Here is a 20,155-nt window from a genome sequence, read left to right on the forward strand (position 1 = left end):
TACCTGATACAGACCATTCCCAAGCTCTTTGATAATTATTGATCAGCCATCTGCATCAGCATCATCTGCATGAGCGGTGATGGCCCAAAAGCAGGACGGAGAGAAAGGGGTTAAGCTGTAGGCAGGAAAGGGAAGGCAGAAACCAAGCAGCAAACAATTGGCACCTGGGCTCCATTGAAGACTAAAAGTGGGGAAACATGGCTTAACTGAGAAATCTGCACGAATCCCCATCCCACATTCTCTCTCTGGTTGCTGTTTCCATATTCCCTGGCCCATTCCCATTCCCAGTCCCGTCCCGGGCGCTGCTCCGCCCACCAATCCCAGTGCAAGGATTTGCATAACCCCGCCCTTTCCATTTGGCCACGCCCACCGCTAGTGAGCCTATGTCCTGTCCTCCCAGTGCTCCCAGTAAGAGCGGTACTGGGGAGAAAGCGCTCCCAGTTCCTTCCCAGTGCTCCCAGTAAGAGCGGTACTGGGGAGAAAGCGCTCCCAGTTCCCTCCCAGTGCTCCCAGTAAGAGCGGTACTGGGGAGAAATCCACCCGTCCCACGGCGCAAGGGCGTACTGGAGACAGCGGGCAGGAGGAAGGGGAACGAGGGGACAGGGGCCAGACAGAGGGACAGAGGACAGGACACGGGGACACCGGGACAGAGGGACAGGCGGACAGAGGGACGGGGATGGAGGGGACAGGGGGACAGAGGGACAGAGGGACGAGGGACAGGAAGAGGGACAGAGGGACAGAGGGACAGGACAGAGGGACACGGGGACAGAGGGACAGGCGGACACAGCGGGACAGACGGACACGGGGGGCACCGGGGACACGCGGGGCCGGTGCCGGGGTGGGGGGGGGGGGGGGGGAGGAGCCGCCCCCGCCGCGTTTCCGCCGCTGTCACCGGGGCCGCTCGCGCCGGGGACAAAGGCGGGACCATGGCGGGGAGCGCCGCGGCACCGGGAGGCGGCCAGGTACGGGAACGGCACCGGGAACGGGAACGGCACCGGGAACGGCACCGGAGACCCGCGCGGGGCCGGGGCCGGTGCGGGCGTGGGAGGAGCCGCCCCCGCCGCGTTTCCGCCGCGGTCACCGGGCGCTCCCGCCGGCACCGGGGCCGCTCCCGCCGGAAACAAAGGCGGGAGGATGCCGGGCAGCGCCGCCGCACCGGGAGGCGGCCAGGTACGGGCACGGCGCCGGGAACGGCACCGGTACCGGCACCGGGCGGTCCCTTCCTCCGGTCCCTGCCGCAGCCAGAGCCGCCCCCCGGTGCCGGTGCTGCCCCGGTACCGTGAAACGGCCGGGACCGGAACCGCAGCGGTGCCCGGAATGCGGAATTTGGGTCTGGAGGGTTCCGGGCCCGGGAGCTGCGGGTCCGGCGGTGCCGCCGGTGCCGGTGCCGCGGTTTGCGATGCCGCGGTTTCCTTGGCAACCCGTACCGGGAGGAGCCGGGGGGCGGCCCGGGATGGGAGCGGGACTGCCCCGAGCCCACCGGGACCCCCGGGCGGTGCCGGGCGTGGCGGGGCTCAGCCCGGGGTTACCGGGGTTACCGAGGGTTACCGGGGGTCCCCCCTCACCCTCCTCTCTCCCGCAGGTGCCGCCGCCCCCCGGGGGTCGCCCCGCGCGGGCCCCGCGCCCCGAGCCCCGGCCCCCGACATGAACCGGAACCGGAGCGGCGTGGCCGGGCCCGAGCCGCAGGTCAGGGGAACCGGGGGCACCGGGGGCGGGCGGGGGCTCCGGGCCGTGCCGTGCCAGGCTCCGTGCCAGGCTCCGTGCCAGGCTCCGTGCCATGCCGTGCTGTTTGAGGCCGTGCCCTGCCGGGTGATGCTGTGCCGTGCCGTGCCGTGCCCATCCGTGCCAATCCGTGCCGTGCCGTGCCGTGGGAGGCTCCCTGGCCATGCCGTGCTGTGCCACTCGCTTGCCAAGCTGTGCCGTGCCGTGCCGTGCCAGTCCCTGCTGTGCCGTGCCGTGCTGTGCCATGTGGCGAGAGGCTGCCTGGCCGTTCCGTGCCATTCCGTGCCGTTCCGTGCCGTTCCATGCCCTGTGCCCCGCCGGATGATGCCGTGCCGTGCCCGGCCATTTCTGCCTGGCTGTGCCATTCCGTTCCGTTCCGTTCCGTTCCGTTCCGTGCCGTGCCGTGCCCCCTGACGCCCCCGCGCCCCCCGCAGCCCCCCCGGGCCATGGCGGGCCCCGAGCTCCGCCGCGGCCGCCGCCGCCTCTCCGGGACCCCCCAGGTGCCCCCCGAGCCCCCGCGCCCCTCCTCGCTGCCCCTGCCCGCCCCCAGGTACCGGACACCGGGGGGACACCGGGGGGGGACACCGGGGACAGCGGGGGGGGAATCCCTTAATTAGGGGGGGAATCCCTTATGAGGGGAAGAATCCCTTAATTAGGGGGAAATGCCTTAATGGGGGGGAATCCCTTAACTGGGGAGGGGGGAATCCCTTAATTAGGGAGGGGGAATCCCTTAATTGGGGGGAATCCCTTAATTGGGGGCGGGATCTCTTAATTGGGGGGGGTCGCCGCAGGTCGGGGATACCCCAGGGGGGGTCCCCATGAGGGGGGGTCCCCATGAGGGGGGGTCTGGGGGTGTCCCCGCCGTGGGGAGGGGGGGGGCGATGTCTGTGCGGGGGAAATCCCGGGGGAGGGGGGGGATCCGGGATCGCCGTGCTGGGAACACCGGGAGGGATCCCCGGTTACCGGGGGGAATCCTCTGTTACCGGGAGGGATCCCCGGTTACCGGAGGTGGGGATCTCCCGTTACGGAGGGGGGGATCCCCGGTTACCGGAGGGGGGCGGCGCCGCCGTGCCTCTGCGTGGGGGGGTCCGCGGGGTCCCGGGGCGGGGCCGTTCCGGGGCCGGGGGAGGTCCCGGGGCGGGGGGAGGCGCCGAGCGGGGCGCGGGGGCGGCACCGGCGGCAGCACCGGCAGCGGCGGCACCGGGAGGTTCCTGCCCGGCTCTTTCCAACCGGTTGCGCGGGGCCATGCGGAGCCCGGCACCGGGAGGAGCCGCTGCCGGTACCGGGGATCGCTGAGGAGGGACCCCGGAACCGGCACCGGGGGGGGGCTCTGGTACCGGGGGGGGGCTCCGGGACCCGCTCCGGTACCGTCACCGTTACCGGCAGCGGCTCCGGCAGCGCGGGCGGCTGCGGTGCCGGTACCGGCGGCGTTGCCGGTTCCCCCGGGGGCGGCGATGATGGAGCCGGTGCCGGGCTCCGGGCAGAGCCCGTCGCTGTCGCTGCCGGTGCCCCGGGAGGGCCCGGGCCCCCTGCGCCCCCCGCAGCACCTCTGGCGCCAGCCCCGCACCCCGATCCGCATCCGCCACCGCGGCTTCTCCGACACCGACCGGCACCGGCCCCGGCCCATGGAGCGGGCGGATGCCGTGGACACCGGGGACCGGCCCGGGCTGCGCAGCGCCCGCATGTCCTGGCCCTCCTCGCTCCACGGCACCCCCGGCACCGGCAAGCGGTAGGTGAGACCCCCGGGACCCGCGGTGCTCTCCCGGTACCGCTACCGGGGGCGGGAGCTCCCCCGGCGCCATCCCGGTACCGGTACCGGGAACCCCTCAGCGTCCTCTTGGGACCGGGATTGGAGGCGGGATCCCTCCCCCGGTATCCTCCCGGTACCGGGATCAGAGGTGGGACCATCCCCAAATCCCATCCCGGTACCGGTACTGGGAGCCCCCCATCCTCATCCCGGTACCGGGAGTCCCCATCCTCATATCGGTCCCGGTACCGGGAGCGCCGATCCTCATCCTAGTACCGGTACCGGGAGGCCCCATCTTTATCCCGGTACCGGAACCGGGAGCCCCCCCGCATCCTCCCGGTCCCGGAGAGGCACTCGGGGGTACCGGGGCCCCCCGTCCCCGCCTCCTCCCGGTGTGACCCCCGGTGTGGTCCCGGTACCGGCCCCGGGCGCTGCGGGGATCCCGGAGATTTTGGGGGGAGGTTCCGCCCCCGGGTCCATCTGTCCCCGTTCCTGTTCCCGTTCCCGGCGGGGAAGTTTTTTCAGTTTTTTTCAGTTTTTTCGGGGAAAACAACTTGGGCAGGCGGCGCCGCCATGTGCGGGAGCTCCGCGTCCTTCCGCCGCTCCGGCCTCATTAGCGCCGTTAATTTATGCACAGGAGGCTCGGCAGATGGCCGGGGCTCGGAGCGCGGCTGCTGGGGGGGTGATTTCCTCATTTCCTTCCTCCTCCTCCTCCTCATCCTCCTTCCCCGAGGCTGCCGAGCAGCTGCGGAGGGCGGCGGGGGGCGGGCAGGGCCGGGATCCCCCCGGTGAGAGCCCCCAAATCCCCCCAGACTCAAGGTTGGGGTGCGGGACCCCCAAACCCGCTATCCCGGGGCGGCGGGGCCGGGATCCCCCCGGTGAGAGCCCCCAAATCCCCCCAGACTCGGGGGTTTTGAGGGGTCGGGGTGCGGGACCCCCATCCCCGCTGCCCCGCGCCCGCTGTCCCGGTACCGCCGGGATTTCCGTGCCCGGAGCGGAGCGGGGCCGGAGGCGGCGGAGATTCCAGGTGGGATCGGCCCCGGAGCCGCGGCCGTGCCAGGATCCGGCCGGGATCCGGATGGGATCCAGTTGCCACCGGCTTTCCCCGGCTCCCGGAGGCTTTTCCCGGCTCCCGGAGGCTTTCCCCGGCTCCCGGAGGCTTTTCCCGGCTCCCGGAGGCTTTCCCCCGTTCCTAGAAGCTGTTATCCGTTCCCAGAGGCTGTTCCCAGCTCCTGGAAGCTTTTCCCAGCCCCCAGAGGCTTTTCCTGGCTCCTGGAGCCTTTTCTCGGCTCCTGAAAGATTCTCCCATCTCCTGAAAGCTTTTCCCAATTCCCGAAAGCTTTTCCCGGCTCCCAGAGGCTGTTCCCAGCTCCTGGAACCTCTGTTTCCAGCTCCCGCAGCCTTTCCCCAGCTCCTGGAAGCTGTTATTTATCAGCTTCTGGAAATTGTTCCGAGCTCCCGGAGCCTTTTGCCAGCCCCTGGAAGCTTTCCCCATCTCCCGGAACCTTTTCCCGGTTCCCGGGAGCCCCGGAATTCTGCCGGTACCCCCGGGATTCCTCTCCAGCCCCGGGATTCTCCCGTTCCCCTGCCGGTGCCTCCCCGGCCATGGCGGCTCCGGCGCTCCGGGATCCGCTCCGGGGCGGATGAGTCACCGGCGGCCGCCGGGGATGAATCACGGCCGGATCCGCGGGGCCGGGGGGGAAATCCCGAGGGAAAGGTCCCGGTGCCCCCTCCCGGTGTCCCGCTCCTCCTCCTCCTCATCTTCCTCTCCATCTCAATCGCATCCCGCCCCTCTCTCCATCCTCATCCTCATCCCCAATCCCTCCTCCCTGCCCCATCCCTTCCTCCTCCTCCTCATCTTCCTCCCATCTTCATCCTCCTCCCCGTGTCTCTCCCATCCCGGGACACCCCCGGATCCATCGGCAGGACCCCCTCCCCAATTCTGGGGGGCTGCACCTGGGGGATGCCCCCGATCTCCCGGTGCGGACCCCAGACCCCGTCCCGAAGCGGGGCCAACCCTTGGGGTGCCGCCGGGTGTCCCCCAAGTGTCCCCGGGGTGCCCAGGGGTCCCCGGCCGCCCCCTCATCTCGGGCCGGGGGGAATCGATCCCGCGGAAATTCCAAACCCGCCGGGGTTTTTTTCCTTTTTTTTTCCTTTTTTCCCCTTTTTTTTTTCCTTTTTTCCATTTTTTCCCTTTTCCTCCCGGAGCCCGTTGCTAAATTTGCCGCGTGAGTCACCCCCACCCCCACCCCCAGGCAGCCCCCCCGGCTCCCCCCGGGGGCGGGACGGGACCCCCAAAATGGGGCCGGGGAGCCCCCCAAGGACGGGGGACCTCCCAGGGCTGGGGACACCCCCGATTTTGGGAACCCCCCAGGTTTGGGGAGCCCCCCAGTTTCGGGGACACCCTTAGGTTCAATGGCTCCCCAAGAGCGGGGACTGAACTGGGGGGGTCTGGGGGCTCCAGGATTGAACTGGGGAGGACAGGATTGAACTGGGGGGGGGGTCATGGTTGAACTGGGGGGGTCTGGGGGCTCCAGGATTGAACTGGGGGGGTCTGGGGGCCTCCAGGATTGAACTGGGGGGTCTGGGGGCTCCAGGACTGAACTGGGGAGTACAGGATTGAACTGGGGGGGGGGTCCATGGTTGAACTGGGGGGTCTGGGGGCTCCAGGATTGAACTGGGGGGGTCTGGGGGCTGCAGGACTGACCTGGGGGCTGCGGGATCCAACTGGGGGGGTCCAACATTGAACTGGGGGGGTCTGGGGGCTGCAGGACCGAACTGGGGGCGCCGCTGGGGGGGTCCCGCTCTGTCCCCCCACGTGTCCCCGCTGTCCCCGCAGCTCGGAGGCGGAGAACGGCCCCAATGGCCCCAATGGCCCCAATGGCCCCAACGGCCCCTGGGGGGGGGCGCGGAGCCCCCCCGAGCCCCAGCCCAGCCCGGGCCGGGGTCTCCAGGCCGCGCCCCCCCCCGCGCAGCGCCGCGAGTCCTTCCTGTACCGCTCCGAGAGCGACCTGGACGCGTCCCCGCGCAGCCTCTCCCGCTGCTCCTCCGTCAACAGCGACGCGTGAGTGCCAAACCGGGACCCCCGGGACCCGACCCCGACCCCCGACCCCCACCCGGACCCCCCGACAGCCTCTCCGCTGCCTCCCAACAGCGACGCGTGATGCCAAACCGGACCCGACCCCCAGCCCCGATCCCCCGAGCCCCAAATCACCCGACCGGGGACACCCCCAGACCCCACAGAGCCTGTCCTGCTGCTCCTCCGTGAACAGCGACGCGTGAGTGCCAAACCGGGACCCCCAAAATCATCCTGAGACCCCCGATATCCCCCAGGGCCCCCCGAGATCACCCCGAGCCCAGGGACACCCCCAGACCCCACAGAGCCTCTCCCGCTGCTCCTCCGTCAACAGCGACGCGTGAGTGCCAAACCGGGACCCCCGGGAACCCCCGATATCCCCCAGAGCCCCCCGAGATCACCCCGAGCCCAGGGATCCCCCAGACCCCACAGAGCCCCCTGAGATAACCCCAGGACCCCCGAGACTCCTCCCCCCCCCAATATCCCCTTTTCCCATCCCTCCAGCCCCTCTCCGATCTCCCCTCAGGGACCCCTAAAATTCCCCTCAGGATGATCCAAAATTCCCCAGAGACCCCCCAATATCTTCTCAGAGACTCCCTCCCCCCAGGACCCTCTGTATTGAGGGAGGGTCCAGGGGGGGGTCCCAGATCCTCTGCCTGACCCCCCCCCCCTCAATTTCCTTTCCAGCCACGGCGAGGATTTGATCGTCACCCCCTTTGCTCAGGTACAGTGAGGGTTCTGGGGGGCCTGGGGGGTTCTGGGGGAGTCCTGGGGGGTTCTGGGGGTCCTGGGGGGTTCTGGGGGGGTCTCAGGGGGTCTGTCCCCCCCTCAATCCCCCCCTGCCCCCCCCAGGTCCTGGCCAGTCTCCGCAGTGTCCGCAGCAACCTCTCCATCCTGACCAAAGGCTCCACCCCCCCGGGCTGCACGTGCGTGACCTTTGACCCCTGACCTTTCACCTTGACCCCCCAATCCGAAATTTGAGGTCCTGGCCAGCCCTGACCCCCCCCATTCCCCCCCCCCCCAGGCTGTCGCCCCTCGGATCGCAGCCCCCCCCCGGCACAGCCACGATCTCAGGTGAGGGGTTTGGGGGGCTGGGGGGAAACTGAGGCACGGACGGGCAGCCCCTCCCCTCTCCCCAGGGTAATGGGAGGGTCCCTGAAATCCTGCAGGGCCCCCCCACAATCCTGGGGGGGTCCCCATGCCCCCCCCCCCCTCCCCTTGGGGCCCTTCCTGTTCCCGGGGTCTCCTCTGGCCCGGGGGTCCCTCAGTGCCACCCCCAGGAGGGTTCCCCTGTCCCATCACAGTGTCCCCCCTGTCCCCTGTCCTGGGGGTCCCATGGGTGCTGTTCCATTCCTGGGTCCCAGTGTCCCTGTCCCAGTGTCCCTGTCCCTGTCCCAGTGTCCCTGTCCCTGTGTCCCTGTCCCATTGTCCTGTCCCTGTCCCAGTGTCCCTGTCCCATTGTCCCTGTCCCTGTCCCTGTGGCACTGTCACTGTGGCACTGTCCTGTCCCATTGTCCCTGTCCCAGTGTCCTTCCCTGTCCCTGTGGCACTGTCCCATTGTCCCTGTCCCTGTCCCTGTGGCACTGTCACTGTCCCCATTGTCCCTGTCCCAGTGTCCCTGTCCCTGTGGCACTGTCACTGTCCCAGTGTCACTGTCCCCTGTCCCTGTGGCACTGTCCCTGTCCCCATTGTCCCTGTCCCTGTCCCATTGTCACTGTCCCTGTGCACTGTCCCTGTCCCAGTGTCCCCTTGTCCTGTCCCATTGTCCCTGTCCCTGTGGCACTGTCCCTGTCCCTGTGGCACTGTCCACTGTCCCTGTGGCACTGTCACTGTCCCTGTGGCATTGTCACTGTCCCTGTGGCACTGTCCCTGTCCCATTGTCCCTGTCCCCTGGGGCACTGTCACTGTCCTGTGGCACTGTCACGTCCCTGTGGCACTGTCCCTGTCCCTGTGGCACTGTCACTGTCCCCATTGTCCCTGTCCCAGTGTCACTGTCCCTGTCCCATTGTCCCTGTCCCTGTCCCAGTGTCCCTGTCCCTGTCCCTGTGGCACTGTCACTGTCCCCATTGTCACTGTCCCTGTCCCAGTGTCCCTGTCCCTGTGGCACTGTCCCTGTCCCTGTGGCACTGTCACTGTCCCCATTGTCCCTGTCCCAGTGTCCCTGTCCCTGTCCCAGTGTCCCTGTCCCTGTGGCACTGTCCCTGTCCCAGTGTCCCTGTCCCTGTCCCATTGTCCCTGTCCCCTGTCCCTGTGGCACTGTCCCTGTGGCACTGTCACTGTCCCTGTGGCACTGTCCCTGTCCCCATTGTCCCTGTCCCTGTGGCACTGTCACTGTCCCTGTGGCACTGTCACTGTCCCCAGTGTCCCTGTCCCTGTCCCCAGAGGCCACGTCCCAGCAGCTGGCCAGGGACACCCTGCAGGAGCTCGATTGGTGCCTGGAGCAGCTGGAGACGCTGCAGACGCACAGGGCTGTCAGCGAGATGGCCTCCAACAAGGTGGGGACATGGGGGGACACTGAGGGGACAGCAGGGGAGCACAAGGACAGTGGGGGGACCGAGGGACAGCGGGGGCACAGCAGGGCAGTGCTGGCATCTGGCATTGGTGGCCCTGGTGGCACTGGTCACAATGGTGGCCATGGCTGTGTCGGGCTGTTGGTGGCACTGGAGGGTCTGTTGGTGTCCCCTGGTGGCCCTGGTGGCACTGGTGGCCCTGGTGGCACTGGTGGCACTGGTGGCCATGGCTGTGTCAGGCTGTTGGTGGCACTGGAGGCTCTGTTTGTGGCATCCCTGGGGTGTCCCCAGAGTGTCCCCAAGCCCCCCTGGCCCCAGGGTGTCCCTGTCACTCCCCGTGTCCCCTCCGGGTGCCCCCCAGGAGGGACCCCCACCCCAACGGGCCCTGAGCAGGGTCCCCGAGCCCTTCAGGGGGGTCCCCAACACTTGTGGGGTGTCCCTGACCCTTTTTTGGGGGTCCCCACATTTTGGGGTGTCCTCTTGGGAGTCTGCGCCGTTTTGGGGGGCTCCCTGACCCTTTTGGGGGGGTCCCCCACCCGTGTCCCCCTCGTGTCCCCTCCGTGACCGTGACCGTGTGGAGGGGGCGGGGCAAGGGGCGGGGCCAGGCCTCGCGCAGGCGTCCGGACCCCCCCCCGCCCCCCCCGCCCGGCGCTCCGCGGCCTCCGCAGCCCCGAGCGGAGCCCCCCGGACCCCCCGAGACCCCCTCGGCATCCCCAGGACCCCCCAAAACCCTCGGGGACCCCTCCGGGACCCCCCCCATCCTCCGCATCCTCAGCATCCCCTCCCTGCCCCCCCAGACCCTCCGGACCCCCTCCAAAAATCCTCCGGAACCCCCCCAGACCTCTCCGGACCCCTCCAAACCCTCCGGACCCCCCAAACCCCTCCGGGCCCCCCCAAACTCCTCCGGACTCCCCCAGACCCCTCCCCATCCCCGCGTCCTTTTGCCCCGCCCCTCCCATGGGCCCCCAGTGACCCCCCCCGGACCCCCCCCCCCATCCCGGGGGGCTCAGGACCCCCGGAAGGAAGAGGAGGAAGAGGAGGGGAGGCCTTCACCCTCCCTTCACTCCCATCTGGCTCTGGGGGCGATGTGAGCCCCCCCCCGTGCCCCCTCATCGCGGGGGGGGGGGGCTGGCGCTGCCCCCTGTTCGCGGGGGGGGGGCCCGGTTCCCCCCCCCCTCAGAGCCCCCCGAGACCCCCGGGCCATGCCCGGGCCCTCCCCCGGGCCCTGAGCGGGAACCGGGCCCCCTCACGGGCCCCGAGGGCGAACGGGGCCTGTCCGGGCCCTGAGCACCGATCCGAGCCCCTCCCGGGCCCCGAGCACCGATCCGGGCCCACCCCCGGGCCCTGAGGGGGAACCGCGGCTGTCCGGGCCCCTCACGAGCCCTGAGCGCCGTTCGGGCCTGTCCGGGCCCCCCCCGGTAAATCTCGGGGTGCCCCTGAGGGTTGAGGAGGGGTCGGGGGGGGGTCCTGCGCCCCCTCCCCGCAATCCCGGCCCCCAAAATGCCGCTGGTGGATTTCTTCTGCGAGAACTGCGCCAGGCCCTGGCTGGTGGGGTGGTGGGACCAGGTAAGGGGGCGGGGGCAGCGGGGAGGGGGGCAGTGGGGGAAGGCGGGTCTGACCCCCCCCCTTCCCGAGCCCCTCAATGGCACGGGGACTCTCCCACCCCCTCCCTGCATGCGCCCCCTCCCCAAAATGCGCACTCACCTCGTTTGGGGTCGTGTTGTGATTTGGGGGACCCTGGGGGGGCTTTTCCCCCTCAGTTTGGGGTGGGGGAGGGCGTACAGGAGCTCCGGCACGTGCGGGATTTGGGGAGGGGTCTCTGAGAGGGGCGGGGCTTTGCGCTGTCCCCGCCCCCCCGGTACAGAAAGGGTTAAACGTCCCCCCGCTCCGTGGGGCGGTTGCCATGGAGCTGGCGGTTGTCATGGAGACGGGACGGCGGCTCCTGATTGGCTGAGGGCGCGGGGAGGAGCAGGGAGGCTCCTCCCACCCTAAATTGGGGAGGGGGCAAATGGGGGGGGTGGGAAGAATGGAAGTGGGGAGGGGGCACCAGTGCCACCAGTGTCCCCCCAGTGCCACCAGTGCCACCAGCACGGAGGGGACCTGCGTGATGGGGGGGTCTGGGGGGTCTTTGGTGGGGGGAATTTGTGTGTGGGGAGGGTCCCGGGGGTCCCAGGTGATCCCAGAGGGTCCCTGGGGGCTTCCAGATGATCCCCAGGATCCCAGGGGGTCTCTGGGGGTCTCCCCGGGGGTCCCTGACCCCCCTGACCCCCCTGTCCCCCCCAGTTCAAGCGGATGCTGAACCGGGAGCTGTCGCACCTGTCCGGGATGAGCCGCTCGGGGAACCAGGTGTCCGAGTACATCGCCAGCACCTTCCTGGGTGGGTGAGACCCCTGAGACCCCCTGAGATCCCCCTGGGAACCCCTGAAACCCCCGGGACCCCCTGAGACCCCCCTGAGACCCCTGAGACCCCTGGGAGACCCTGAGATACCCTGAGACCCCCAGGAACCAGGTGTCCGAGTACATCGCCAGCACCTTCCTGGGTGGGTGAGAGACCCCTGAGACCCCCTGAGATCCCCCTGGGAACCCCCCGGGACCCCTGGGATACCCCTGAGACCCCTGGGATACCCCTGAGACCCCCGAGACCCCCAGGAACCAGGTGTCTGAGTACATCGCGAAGCACCTTCCTGGGTGGGTGAGAGCCCCCTGAGACCCCCTGGGACCCCTGGGATAGCCCTGGGACCCCCTGGACACCCCCTGGATACCCCCCGGCAAATCCCTGAGACCCCTGGGACCCTCGGGACCCCCTGTCCATGCTGTCCCCCCCCAGACAAACGGCTGGAGGTGGAGACCCCCAGCCCCATAGAGACCCATAGGGACCCCCAGAGCCTCCCAGAGCCCCCCATAGCCCCCCAGAGCCCCCCAGAGCCCCCCATTTCCCCCATTTCCCCCCAGACAAGCAGCCCGAGGTGGAGATCCCCAGCCCCATAGGGACCCCCAGAGCCCCCCATAGCCCCCCAGAGCCCCCCATAGCCCCCCATAGCCCCCCAGAGCCCCCCATTTCCCCCGTTTCCCCCCAGACAAGCAGCCCGAGGTGGAGATCCCCAGCCCCGGCCCCCCCGAGCGGGACAAGCGGCGCCGGCCGCCCCCCGGGCCGGGCGGGGAGGGAGGGGCGCGGGCGCTGCCCCCCGGCTGCGACCCCCGGGACCCCCCCCGGGACCCCCCCCAGGACCCCCAGGACCCCCAGCCCCTGCCCCGCTATGGCGTGGAGACCGACACCGAGGAGCAGCTGGGAAAGGTGAAGGGGCTGGGGGGCTTTGGGGGGTCTTGGGGGTGTCTCAGAGGGGTCTGGGGGATCTGGGGAGGGTCCAGAAGGGACTCAGGGGGCTCTGGAGGGGTTTGGGGGGTATCTTGGGGGTCTCAGGAGGGTCTCAGGGGGTTGGAGGGATGTCTGGAGGAGCCTTGGGGGGGTTCTGGGGGGGAGGGTCTGGGGTCTCGGGGGTTTTTGGGGGGTTTATGGGGGGTCCAGGGGGTGTCTGGGGGTATCTGGGGGATCTAAGGGGGTCTTGAGTAGGTCTGGGGGGGTCTTGTGGGTGTTCAAGGGTCAGGGGTCTTGGGGGAGCTTCTGGGTTTGGGGGTCTCAGGGCAGTTTGGGGGGGTCTTGGGGCAGTTCAGGGGGGTCTCAGGGTGGTTGGGGGGGGCTGTAGGGAGCAGAGGGGGGGTCCCCACCAATCCCACCCCCCCCTATTTCCCCCCCCCCAGGAGTTGGACAACCTCAACCAGTGGGGGCTGAACATCTTCAGGGTCTCCGAGTTCTCCAACAACCGCTCGCTGAGCTGCATCATGTTCACCATCTTCCAGGTGACCCCAAAATACACCCTGGGACCCCCAAAATACCCACTGACCCCAAAAATACACCCTGGGACCCCAAAAATACACCCTGGGACCCCAAAAATACACCCTGGGACCCCAAAAATACCCCTGGGACCCCCAGAAATACCCACTGACCCCAAAAACTGCCCCAGAACTCAAAACTGCCCCTGGACCCCCTGAGCCCCCTCCCTGCTTCTGGGTGTTTTTTGGGTACATTTTGGCTGTGTTTGGGTGCATTGTGGCTGTATTTTGGGTACATTTTGGGTACGTTTGGGTACATTTTGGGTCCCAGGAGCGTGACCTGGTGCGCACCTTTGCCATCCCTGAGCGGGCACTCCTGGGCTGTGTTTTGGGTACATTTTGGGTATATTTGGGTACATTTTGGGTACATTTTGGGTACCAGGAGCGTGACCTGGTGCGCACCTTCGCCATCCCCGAGCGGGCACTCCTGGGCTGTGTTTGGGTACATTTTGGGTGTATTTGGGTACATTTTGGGTATATTTGGGTACATTTTGGGTACATTTTGGGTATATTTGGGTACATTTTGGGTACATTTTGGGTATATTTGGGTACATTTTGGGTACATTTTGGGTCCCAGGAGCGTGACCTGGTGCGCACCTTCGCCATCCCCGAGCGGGCTCTCCTGGGCTGTGTTTGGGTACATTTTGGGTATATTTGGGTACATTTTGGGTATATTTGGGTACATTTTGGGTCCCAGGAGCGTGACCTGGTGCGCACCTTCGCCATCCCCGAGCGGGCTCTGCTGGGCTATGCCCGGGCCCTGGAGCAGCACTACCACCCCGACGTGGCCTACCACAACAGCCTGCACGCCGCCGACGTGCTGCAGTCCACGCACGTGCTGCTGGCCACCCCCGCCCTCGACGTGAGACCCCAGACCCACGGGGGGCCGTAAACGGGTGGGGGGGATCCATCAATGGGACGGGGTCTCCTGTATGGGTGGTGGGAGCCACTGTAGGGCCCCGTTCAGGGGTGGTGGGAGCAGTTGTGGGTGGGATTTTGGGGTGAGGGGACCCATAATTGGGTGGGGGGTCCCATAAATGGGTAGCGGGACTCATAAATTGGGTTCCATAAATGGGTGGGGATCCCATAAATGGGTGGGAGGGTCCCATAAATGGAGGGGATTCCATAAATGGGGAGGGGGATCCAAAAATGGCTGGGGAGATCCATAAATGGGGGGGGTCCATAAATGGGTGGGGATCCCAAAAGTGGATGAGGGCTCCCATAAATGGGTGGGAGGTCCCATAATTGGGTGGTGGGACCCATAAATGGGAGGGTTCCCATAAATGGGTGGAGGGTCCCGTAAATGGGAGGGGTCCCATAAATGGGTGGTGGGACCTGTAAATGGGAGGGGTCCCATAAATGGGTGGGGGGTCCCGCTGGGTTCTGGGGGGGGTCTGAGGGTGGTCCCTGTCCCCCATCCCAGGACGTCTTCACTGACCTGGAGGTCTTGGCCGCCCTCTTTGCCGCCGCCATCCACGACGTCGACCACCCCGGGGTGTCCAACCAGTTCCTCATCAACACCAGTGGGTGCCAGGGGGTCCTGGGGGTCCCTCCCTGTGTCCCGGGGGTCTGGGGGTCCCTCCCTGTGACCCGGGGGTCCCTCCGTGCCCCCAGACTCGGAGCTGGCGCTGCTCTACAACGACGAGTCGGTGCTGGAGAACCATCACCTGGCCGTGGGCTTCAAGCTGCTGCAGGAGCAGGACTGCGACATCTTCCAGAACCTGAGCCGGCGGCAGCGGCAGGCGCTGCGCCAGATGGTCATCGACATGGTCAGCACCCCTGAAACACCCCAAAATCCTGACCTAAAACACCCCAAAATCCTGCCCTAAAACACCCCAAAATCCTGCTGAAACACCCCAAAATCCTGCCCTAAAACACCCTAAAAACCCCCGAGCTGTGCCAGATGGTCATCGACATGGTCAGCACCTAAATCCTGCTGAAACGCCCCAAAATCCTGCCCTAAAACACCCAAAACCACCCCGAGCTGTGCCAGATGGTCATCGACATGGTCAGCACCTAAATCCTGCTAAAACACCCCAAAATCCTGCCCTAAAACACCCCAAAATCCTGCTGAAACACCCCAAAATCCTGCCCTAAAACACCCCAGAACCACCCCGAGCTGTGCCCGATGGTCATCGACATGGTCAGCACCACTGAAACACCCCAAAACCCAACTAAAACACCCCAAAATCCTGCCCTAAAAACACCCCAAAATCCTGCTGAAACACCCCAAAATCCTGATAAAACACCCCAAAATCCTGCTAAAACACCCCAGAACCCCCTAAACAGCCCCAGGCGCTGCGCCAGATGGTCATCGACATGGTCAGCACCTGAAATCCTGCTGAAACGCCCCAAAATCCTGCCCTAAAACACCCCAAAACCACCCCGAGCTGCGCCAGATGGTCATCGACATGGTCAGCACCTGAAATCCTGCTGAAACGCCCCAAAATCCTGCCCTAAAACACCCCAAATTCCTGCTAAAACACCCCAAAATCCTGCCCTAAAACCACCCCTGAGCACCCCCAGGTGCACCAGATGGTCGTCAACATGGTCAGCACCCCTGAAACACCCCAAAATCCTGATAAAACACCCCAAAACTCCCTGAGCACCCCCAGGCGCTGCGCCAGATGGTCATCGACACGGTCAGCACCTGAAATCCTGCTGAAATACCCCAAAATCCTGCCCTAAAACACCCTAAAACCACCCTGAGCTGCGCCCGATGGTCATTGACATGGTCAGCACCTGAAATCCTGCTGAAACACCCCAAAATCCTGCCCTAAAACACCCCAAAATCCTGCTGAAACACACCAAAATCCTGCCCTAAAACACCCCAAAACCACCCCGAGCTGCGCCAGATGGTCATCGACATGGTCAGCACCTGAAATCCTGCTAAAACACCCAAAACCCGGCTAAAACACCCCAAAATCCTGCCCTAAAACCACCCCAAAACCACCCCGAGCTGTGCCCGATGGTCATCGACATGGTCAGCACCTAAATCCTGCTGAAACGCCCCAAAATCCTGCCTGAAACACCCCAAAATCCTGCCCTAAAACACCCCAGAACCCCTAAACAGCCCAGGTGCTGCGCCAGATGGTCATCGACATGGTCAGCACCTGAAATCCTGATGAAACGCCCCAAAATCCTGCCCTAAAACACCCCAAAATCCTGCCCTAAAACACCCCAAAACCACCCCGAGCTGCGCCAGATGGTCATCGACATGGTCAGCACCTGAAATCCTGCTGAAACACCCCAAAATCCTGCCCTAAAACACCCCAGAACCCCCTGAACAGCCCCAGGTGCTGCACTAGATGGTCATCGACATGGTCAGCACCTAAATCCTGATAAAACACCCCAAAATCCTGCCCTAAAACACCCTAAAATCCTGGTGAAACACCCCAAAATCCTGCCCTAAAACACCCCAAAACCACCCCGAGCTGCACCAGATGGTCATCGACATGGTCAGCACCCCTGAAACACCCCAAAACCCGACTAAAACACCCCAAAACCCGACTAAAACACCCCGAAATCCTGCCCTAAAACCACCCCTGAGCACCCCCAGCTGCACCAAATGGTCATCGACATGGTCAGCATCCAAAACACCCCCAAAGACCCCCAAAATTCCCCCTCAATCCCTTGAAAACCCCTCCTGGACCCCCCAGCCCTGCCCTGGGTGCTCCCTGGCCCTGCCAGGCCCCCCAAAATAAAACCCAAACCCCAAACCCCCAGAATGATCCCTGCCCCCAAAACCCCCTGAGCACCCCATGTCCCAGGTTGCAGGTCCACATGACCCCCTGCAACCCCCTGCCCCCTAAATCCCCCTGAACCCCCAAATGCCCCCTTGTGCCCCTTTGTGCCCCCCAGGTGCTGGCCACGGACATGTCCAAGCACATGGAACCCCCTCAAACCCCCCTGAACCCCCTAAATCCCCCTTTGTGCCCCTTTTGTGCCCCCAGGCGGGCACGGACTGTCCAAGCACATGGAACCCCTAAATCCCCCTGAACCCCCTAAATGCCCCTTTGTGCCCCCTTTGTGCCCCCTTTGTGCCCCCTTTGTGCCCCAGGTGCTGGCCACAGACATGTCCAAGCACATGGAACCCTCAACCCTGACCCCCTAACCCCTAAATCCCCCTTGCCCTTTGTGCCCCTTGCCCCTTGTGCCTTGTGCCCTTGTCCCCAGTGCTGGCACGACATGTCCAAGCACATGAGCCTCCTGGCCGACCTCAAGACCATGGTGGAGACCAAGAAGGTGACGAGCTCGGGGGTGCTGCTGCTGGACAACTACACCGACCGCATCCAGGTGGGGGGGACCCCAAAAACGGGGCATGGAGGGGTCCCCAAGGAGGCCTGGGGTGGTCTCGGGGGTCTCCAAGGTTTCCAAGGGGTCCTGGGGGGGTTTCAGGGCTCTTTGGGGAGGTCTTGTGGATGCTGGGGGATCTTTGGTGGCATCCCTGTCCCCATGGTGGCCCTGTCTGTCCCAAGGGTGGCCCTGGTGACATCCTTGTCCCCTGAGGTTGCCCAGGTGGACCCTGTCTGTCCCCAATGGTGGCCCTGGTCTGACCCCCAGGTGATGCCACTGTCCCTGAGGTGGCCCAGGTGGCTCTGTCTGTCCTGAGGTGGCCCTGGACCCCCCTGAGTGACCAGTCCTGTCCCCAGGTGGCCCTGCTGCCCCTAGGTGGCCCTGTCTGCCCCCAGGTGATGTCCTAGTGGCCCAGGTGGCTCTATCTGCCCCAAGGTGGCCCAGGTGTCCCTGTCTGTCCCCAAGGTGTCCCTGACCACCCCTAGGTGACACTCCTGTCCCTGAGGTGGCCCTGTCTGCCCCGAGGTGTCCCTGGCGCTCCCAGTGACCCAGGTGGCCCTGCCGCCCCCAGGTGCGTCCAGTGGCCCAGTGGCCACTGCCCCCAAGGGCCCTGTCTGCCCCGAGGTGTCCCTGACCACCCCCAGGTGACACTCCTGTCCCCAAGGTGGCCCTGTCTGTCCCCTGAGGTGTCCCTGTCTGTCCCAAGGGTGGCCCTGACCACCCCTAGGTGACACTCCTGTCCCCAAGGTGTCCCTGGCCACCCCCAGGTGTCCCTGTCTGTCCCCCAGGTGTCCCTGTCTGTCCCCGAGGTGTCCCTGGCCGCCCCCAGGTGTCCCTGTTTGCCCTGAGGTGTCCCTGTCTGTCCCCAAGGTGTCCCTGTCTGTCCCGAGGTGTCCCTGTCTGTCCCCGAGGTGTCCCTGGCCGCCCCCAGGTGTCCCTGTCTGCCCCGAGGTGTCCCTGTCTGTCCCCAAGGTGTCCCTGACCGCCCCCAGGTGTCCCTGTCTGCCCCGAGGTGTCCCTGGCCGCCCCCAGGTGACCCAGGTGGCACCGCCGTCCCCAGGTGCTGCGGAACATGGTGCACTGCGCCGACCTGAGCAACCCCACGAAGCCGCTGGGGCTGTACCGGCAGTGGACGGAGCGGATCATGGAGGAGTTCTTCCGGCAGGGGGACCGGGAGCGGGAGCGCGGCATGGAGATCAGCCCCATGTGTGATAAACACAGCGCCTCGGTGGAGAAATCACAGGTGAGGGACACCTGGGGACACCTGGGGACACCTGGGGACATGGGGACACACCTGGGGACACCTGGGACATGGGGGGTACATGGAGATCAGCCCCATGTGTGATAAACACAGCGCCTCGGTGGAGAAATCACAGGTGAGGGACACCTGGGGACACCTGGGGGACACAACGGCGCCATGGTGGAACCACCTGGGGACCAGGGCGGGTCTCATTGATCCCCCAATGTGCCGACAATGCACCTCTCTGTGCAAATCCAGGTGGGACATGTGGGCAGCCGCTGGGGAGCCAAGGGTCAGCCCCAGGTGTCACAGCTGCCTCGCCCCGCAGTCCATGGTCCCAATGTCCTTGCTGGTCCCATGTCACCCTGGCGTCCCCTCACTGTTCCCATCTCCAGGTCGGGTTCATCGATTTCGTGGTGCAGCCGCTGTGGGAGGCCTGGGCCGAGCTCGTCCACCCATGGATGTCCCAGGGCTGTCCCTCTGTCCCAGTGTCACCCTGGCTGTCCCAGTGTCACTCTGGCTGTCCCCTGATGTCCCCTCTATCCCCATTTCCAGGTCGGGTTCATCGATTTCGTGGTGCAGCCGCTGTGGGAGGCCTGGGCCGAGCTCGTCCACCCCGATGCCCGGGAGATGCTGCGGGCGCTGCACGAGAACCGCGAGTGGTTCCGGCTCCGGGCCCCGCTCAGCCCCGAGCCCGCCCCGGCCCCGGGACCCCCCCCGGGCCCCCCCCGCTTCCGCTTCGAGCCCCCCCCAGACGGGGACGGGGAGGGGGAGGGGCGGGACCCCCCCCCGGAGCCCCCCGGGACCCCCCCGGGGAGACCCCCGGAGGAGGGGGAGGGGCGGGGGGAGCCCCCCCCGTGAGGGGGAGGGGAGGGGGCCGGGGGGTCCCGGGGCGGCACCGGGGGGCGGGGGGGTCATGGGGGGGGGGGTTAATTTTGGTTAATTTTATTTTTATTTAAATTTTTTATTTGGGTTCTTTTTATTTTTATTCTTTTTATTTTTATTCTTTTTATTTTTATTTTTTTATTTTTATTTTTTAATTACTTTTATTATTTTATTATTATTATTTTTATTTATCATTCTTATTGATTGTTTTTATTGGCACTATTTTAATTTTTTATTATTTTTAGCATTCTTATTGATTATTTTTATTTGGATTGTTTTCATGGATTATTTCCATTGATTATTTGAACTGGGATGATTTTTATTTATTATCCTTATTGGGGTTATTTTTAATTGGATTACTTTTGTTTCGATTGTTTTTATGCATTATTTTAATTTGACTATTTTCATTCATTATTTTTATTTGTATTTTTACTGGGATTATTTTTATTTATTATTTTTTTATTTGGGATTATTTTAATTTTTATTATTATTACATAATATTTTTATTGGTATGGCTTTATTCGGACTTTTTTCTATTTTGGATTATTTTTATTGGAATTTTTTTAATTGGTGTTTTTTTCCTTTTGGGCGATTTTTATTGGGATTATTTTTTTATTTGGATGATTTTTATTGGGATCGTTTTCATTGAAGTTTCATTTTATTGCAATTTTTTCCATTGGAATTATTTTTATTTGGTATTTTTTAAAAATTGGAATCATTTATTTTTATGAGATTTCTTCTCACCAGAATTGCTTTCATCAGAATGATTTTCATCAGATTTTTTTTAA

General features: G+C 64.7%; 1 protein-coding gene across 4 annotated transcripts; it reads left to right on the forward strand.

The window, feature by feature from the left end:
- Positions 1–1,991: 1,991 nt before the first annotated feature.
- Positions 1,992–19,358, forward strand: PDE4A (phosphodiesterase 4A). 4 transcript variants are annotated; one of them, XM_064737266.1, is made up of 16 exons: positions 1,992–2,272; positions 6,309–6,533; positions 7,233–7,269; positions 7,398–7,471; positions 7,570–7,619; positions 8,928–9,040; positions 11,339–11,432; positions 12,133–12,350; positions 12,815–12,913; positions 13,644–13,808; positions 14,370–14,469; positions 14,561–14,715; positions 17,007–17,018; positions 17,132–17,242; positions 18,303–18,485; positions 19,038–19,358. In XM_064737266.1, the coding sequence occupies exons 1-16, from the start codon at positions 2,025–2,027 to the stop codon at positions 19,341–19,343; spliced, it is 2,190 nt and encodes a 729-aa protein (XP_064593336.1). In that variant the 5' UTR covers positions 1,992–2,024; the 3' UTR covers positions 19,344–19,358. The 4 variants fall into 4 exon arrangements, with proteins under 4 accessions (XP_064593336.1, XP_064593335.1, XP_064593334.1 ...); XM_064737265.1 differs by lacking the exons at positions 1,992–2,272; positions 17,007–17,018 and adding exons at positions 3,138–3,451; positions 16,808–16,819; XM_064737264.1 differs by lacking the exon at positions 1,992–2,272 and adding an exon at positions 3,138–3,451.
- The last annotated feature ends 797 nt before the right edge of the window (positions 19,359–20,155 follow it).

The sequence above is a fragment of the Zonotrichia leucophrys genome, unplaced genomic scaffold, assembly GCF_028769735.1.
Source record: "Zonotrichia leucophrys gambelii isolate GWCS_2022_RI unplaced genomic scaffold, RI_Zleu_2.0 Scaffold_48_389894, whole genome shotgun sequence".
NCBI lineage: Eukaryota > Metazoa > Chordata > Aves > Passeriformes > Passerellidae > Zonotrichia > Zonotrichia leucophrys.

What these genes read in the sequence shown, in the direction of transcription:
- PDE4A (XM_064737265.1), top strand. Translation starts at nt 3,177, where the DNA reads ATGATGGAGCCGGTGCCGGGCTCCGGGCAGAGCCCGTCGCTGTCGCTG. An exon ending in TCCACCCCCCCGGGCTGCAC is followed by an intron (nt 7,472 to 7,569) that starts GTGCGTGACCTT and finishes CCCCCCCCCCAG; the next exon opens with GCTGTCGCCCCTCGGATCGC. An exon ending in CCGAGGAGCAGCTGGGAAAG is followed by an intron (nt 12,351 to 12,814) that starts GTGAAGGGGCTG and finishes CCCCCCCCCCAG; the next exon opens with GAGTTGGACAACCTCAACCA.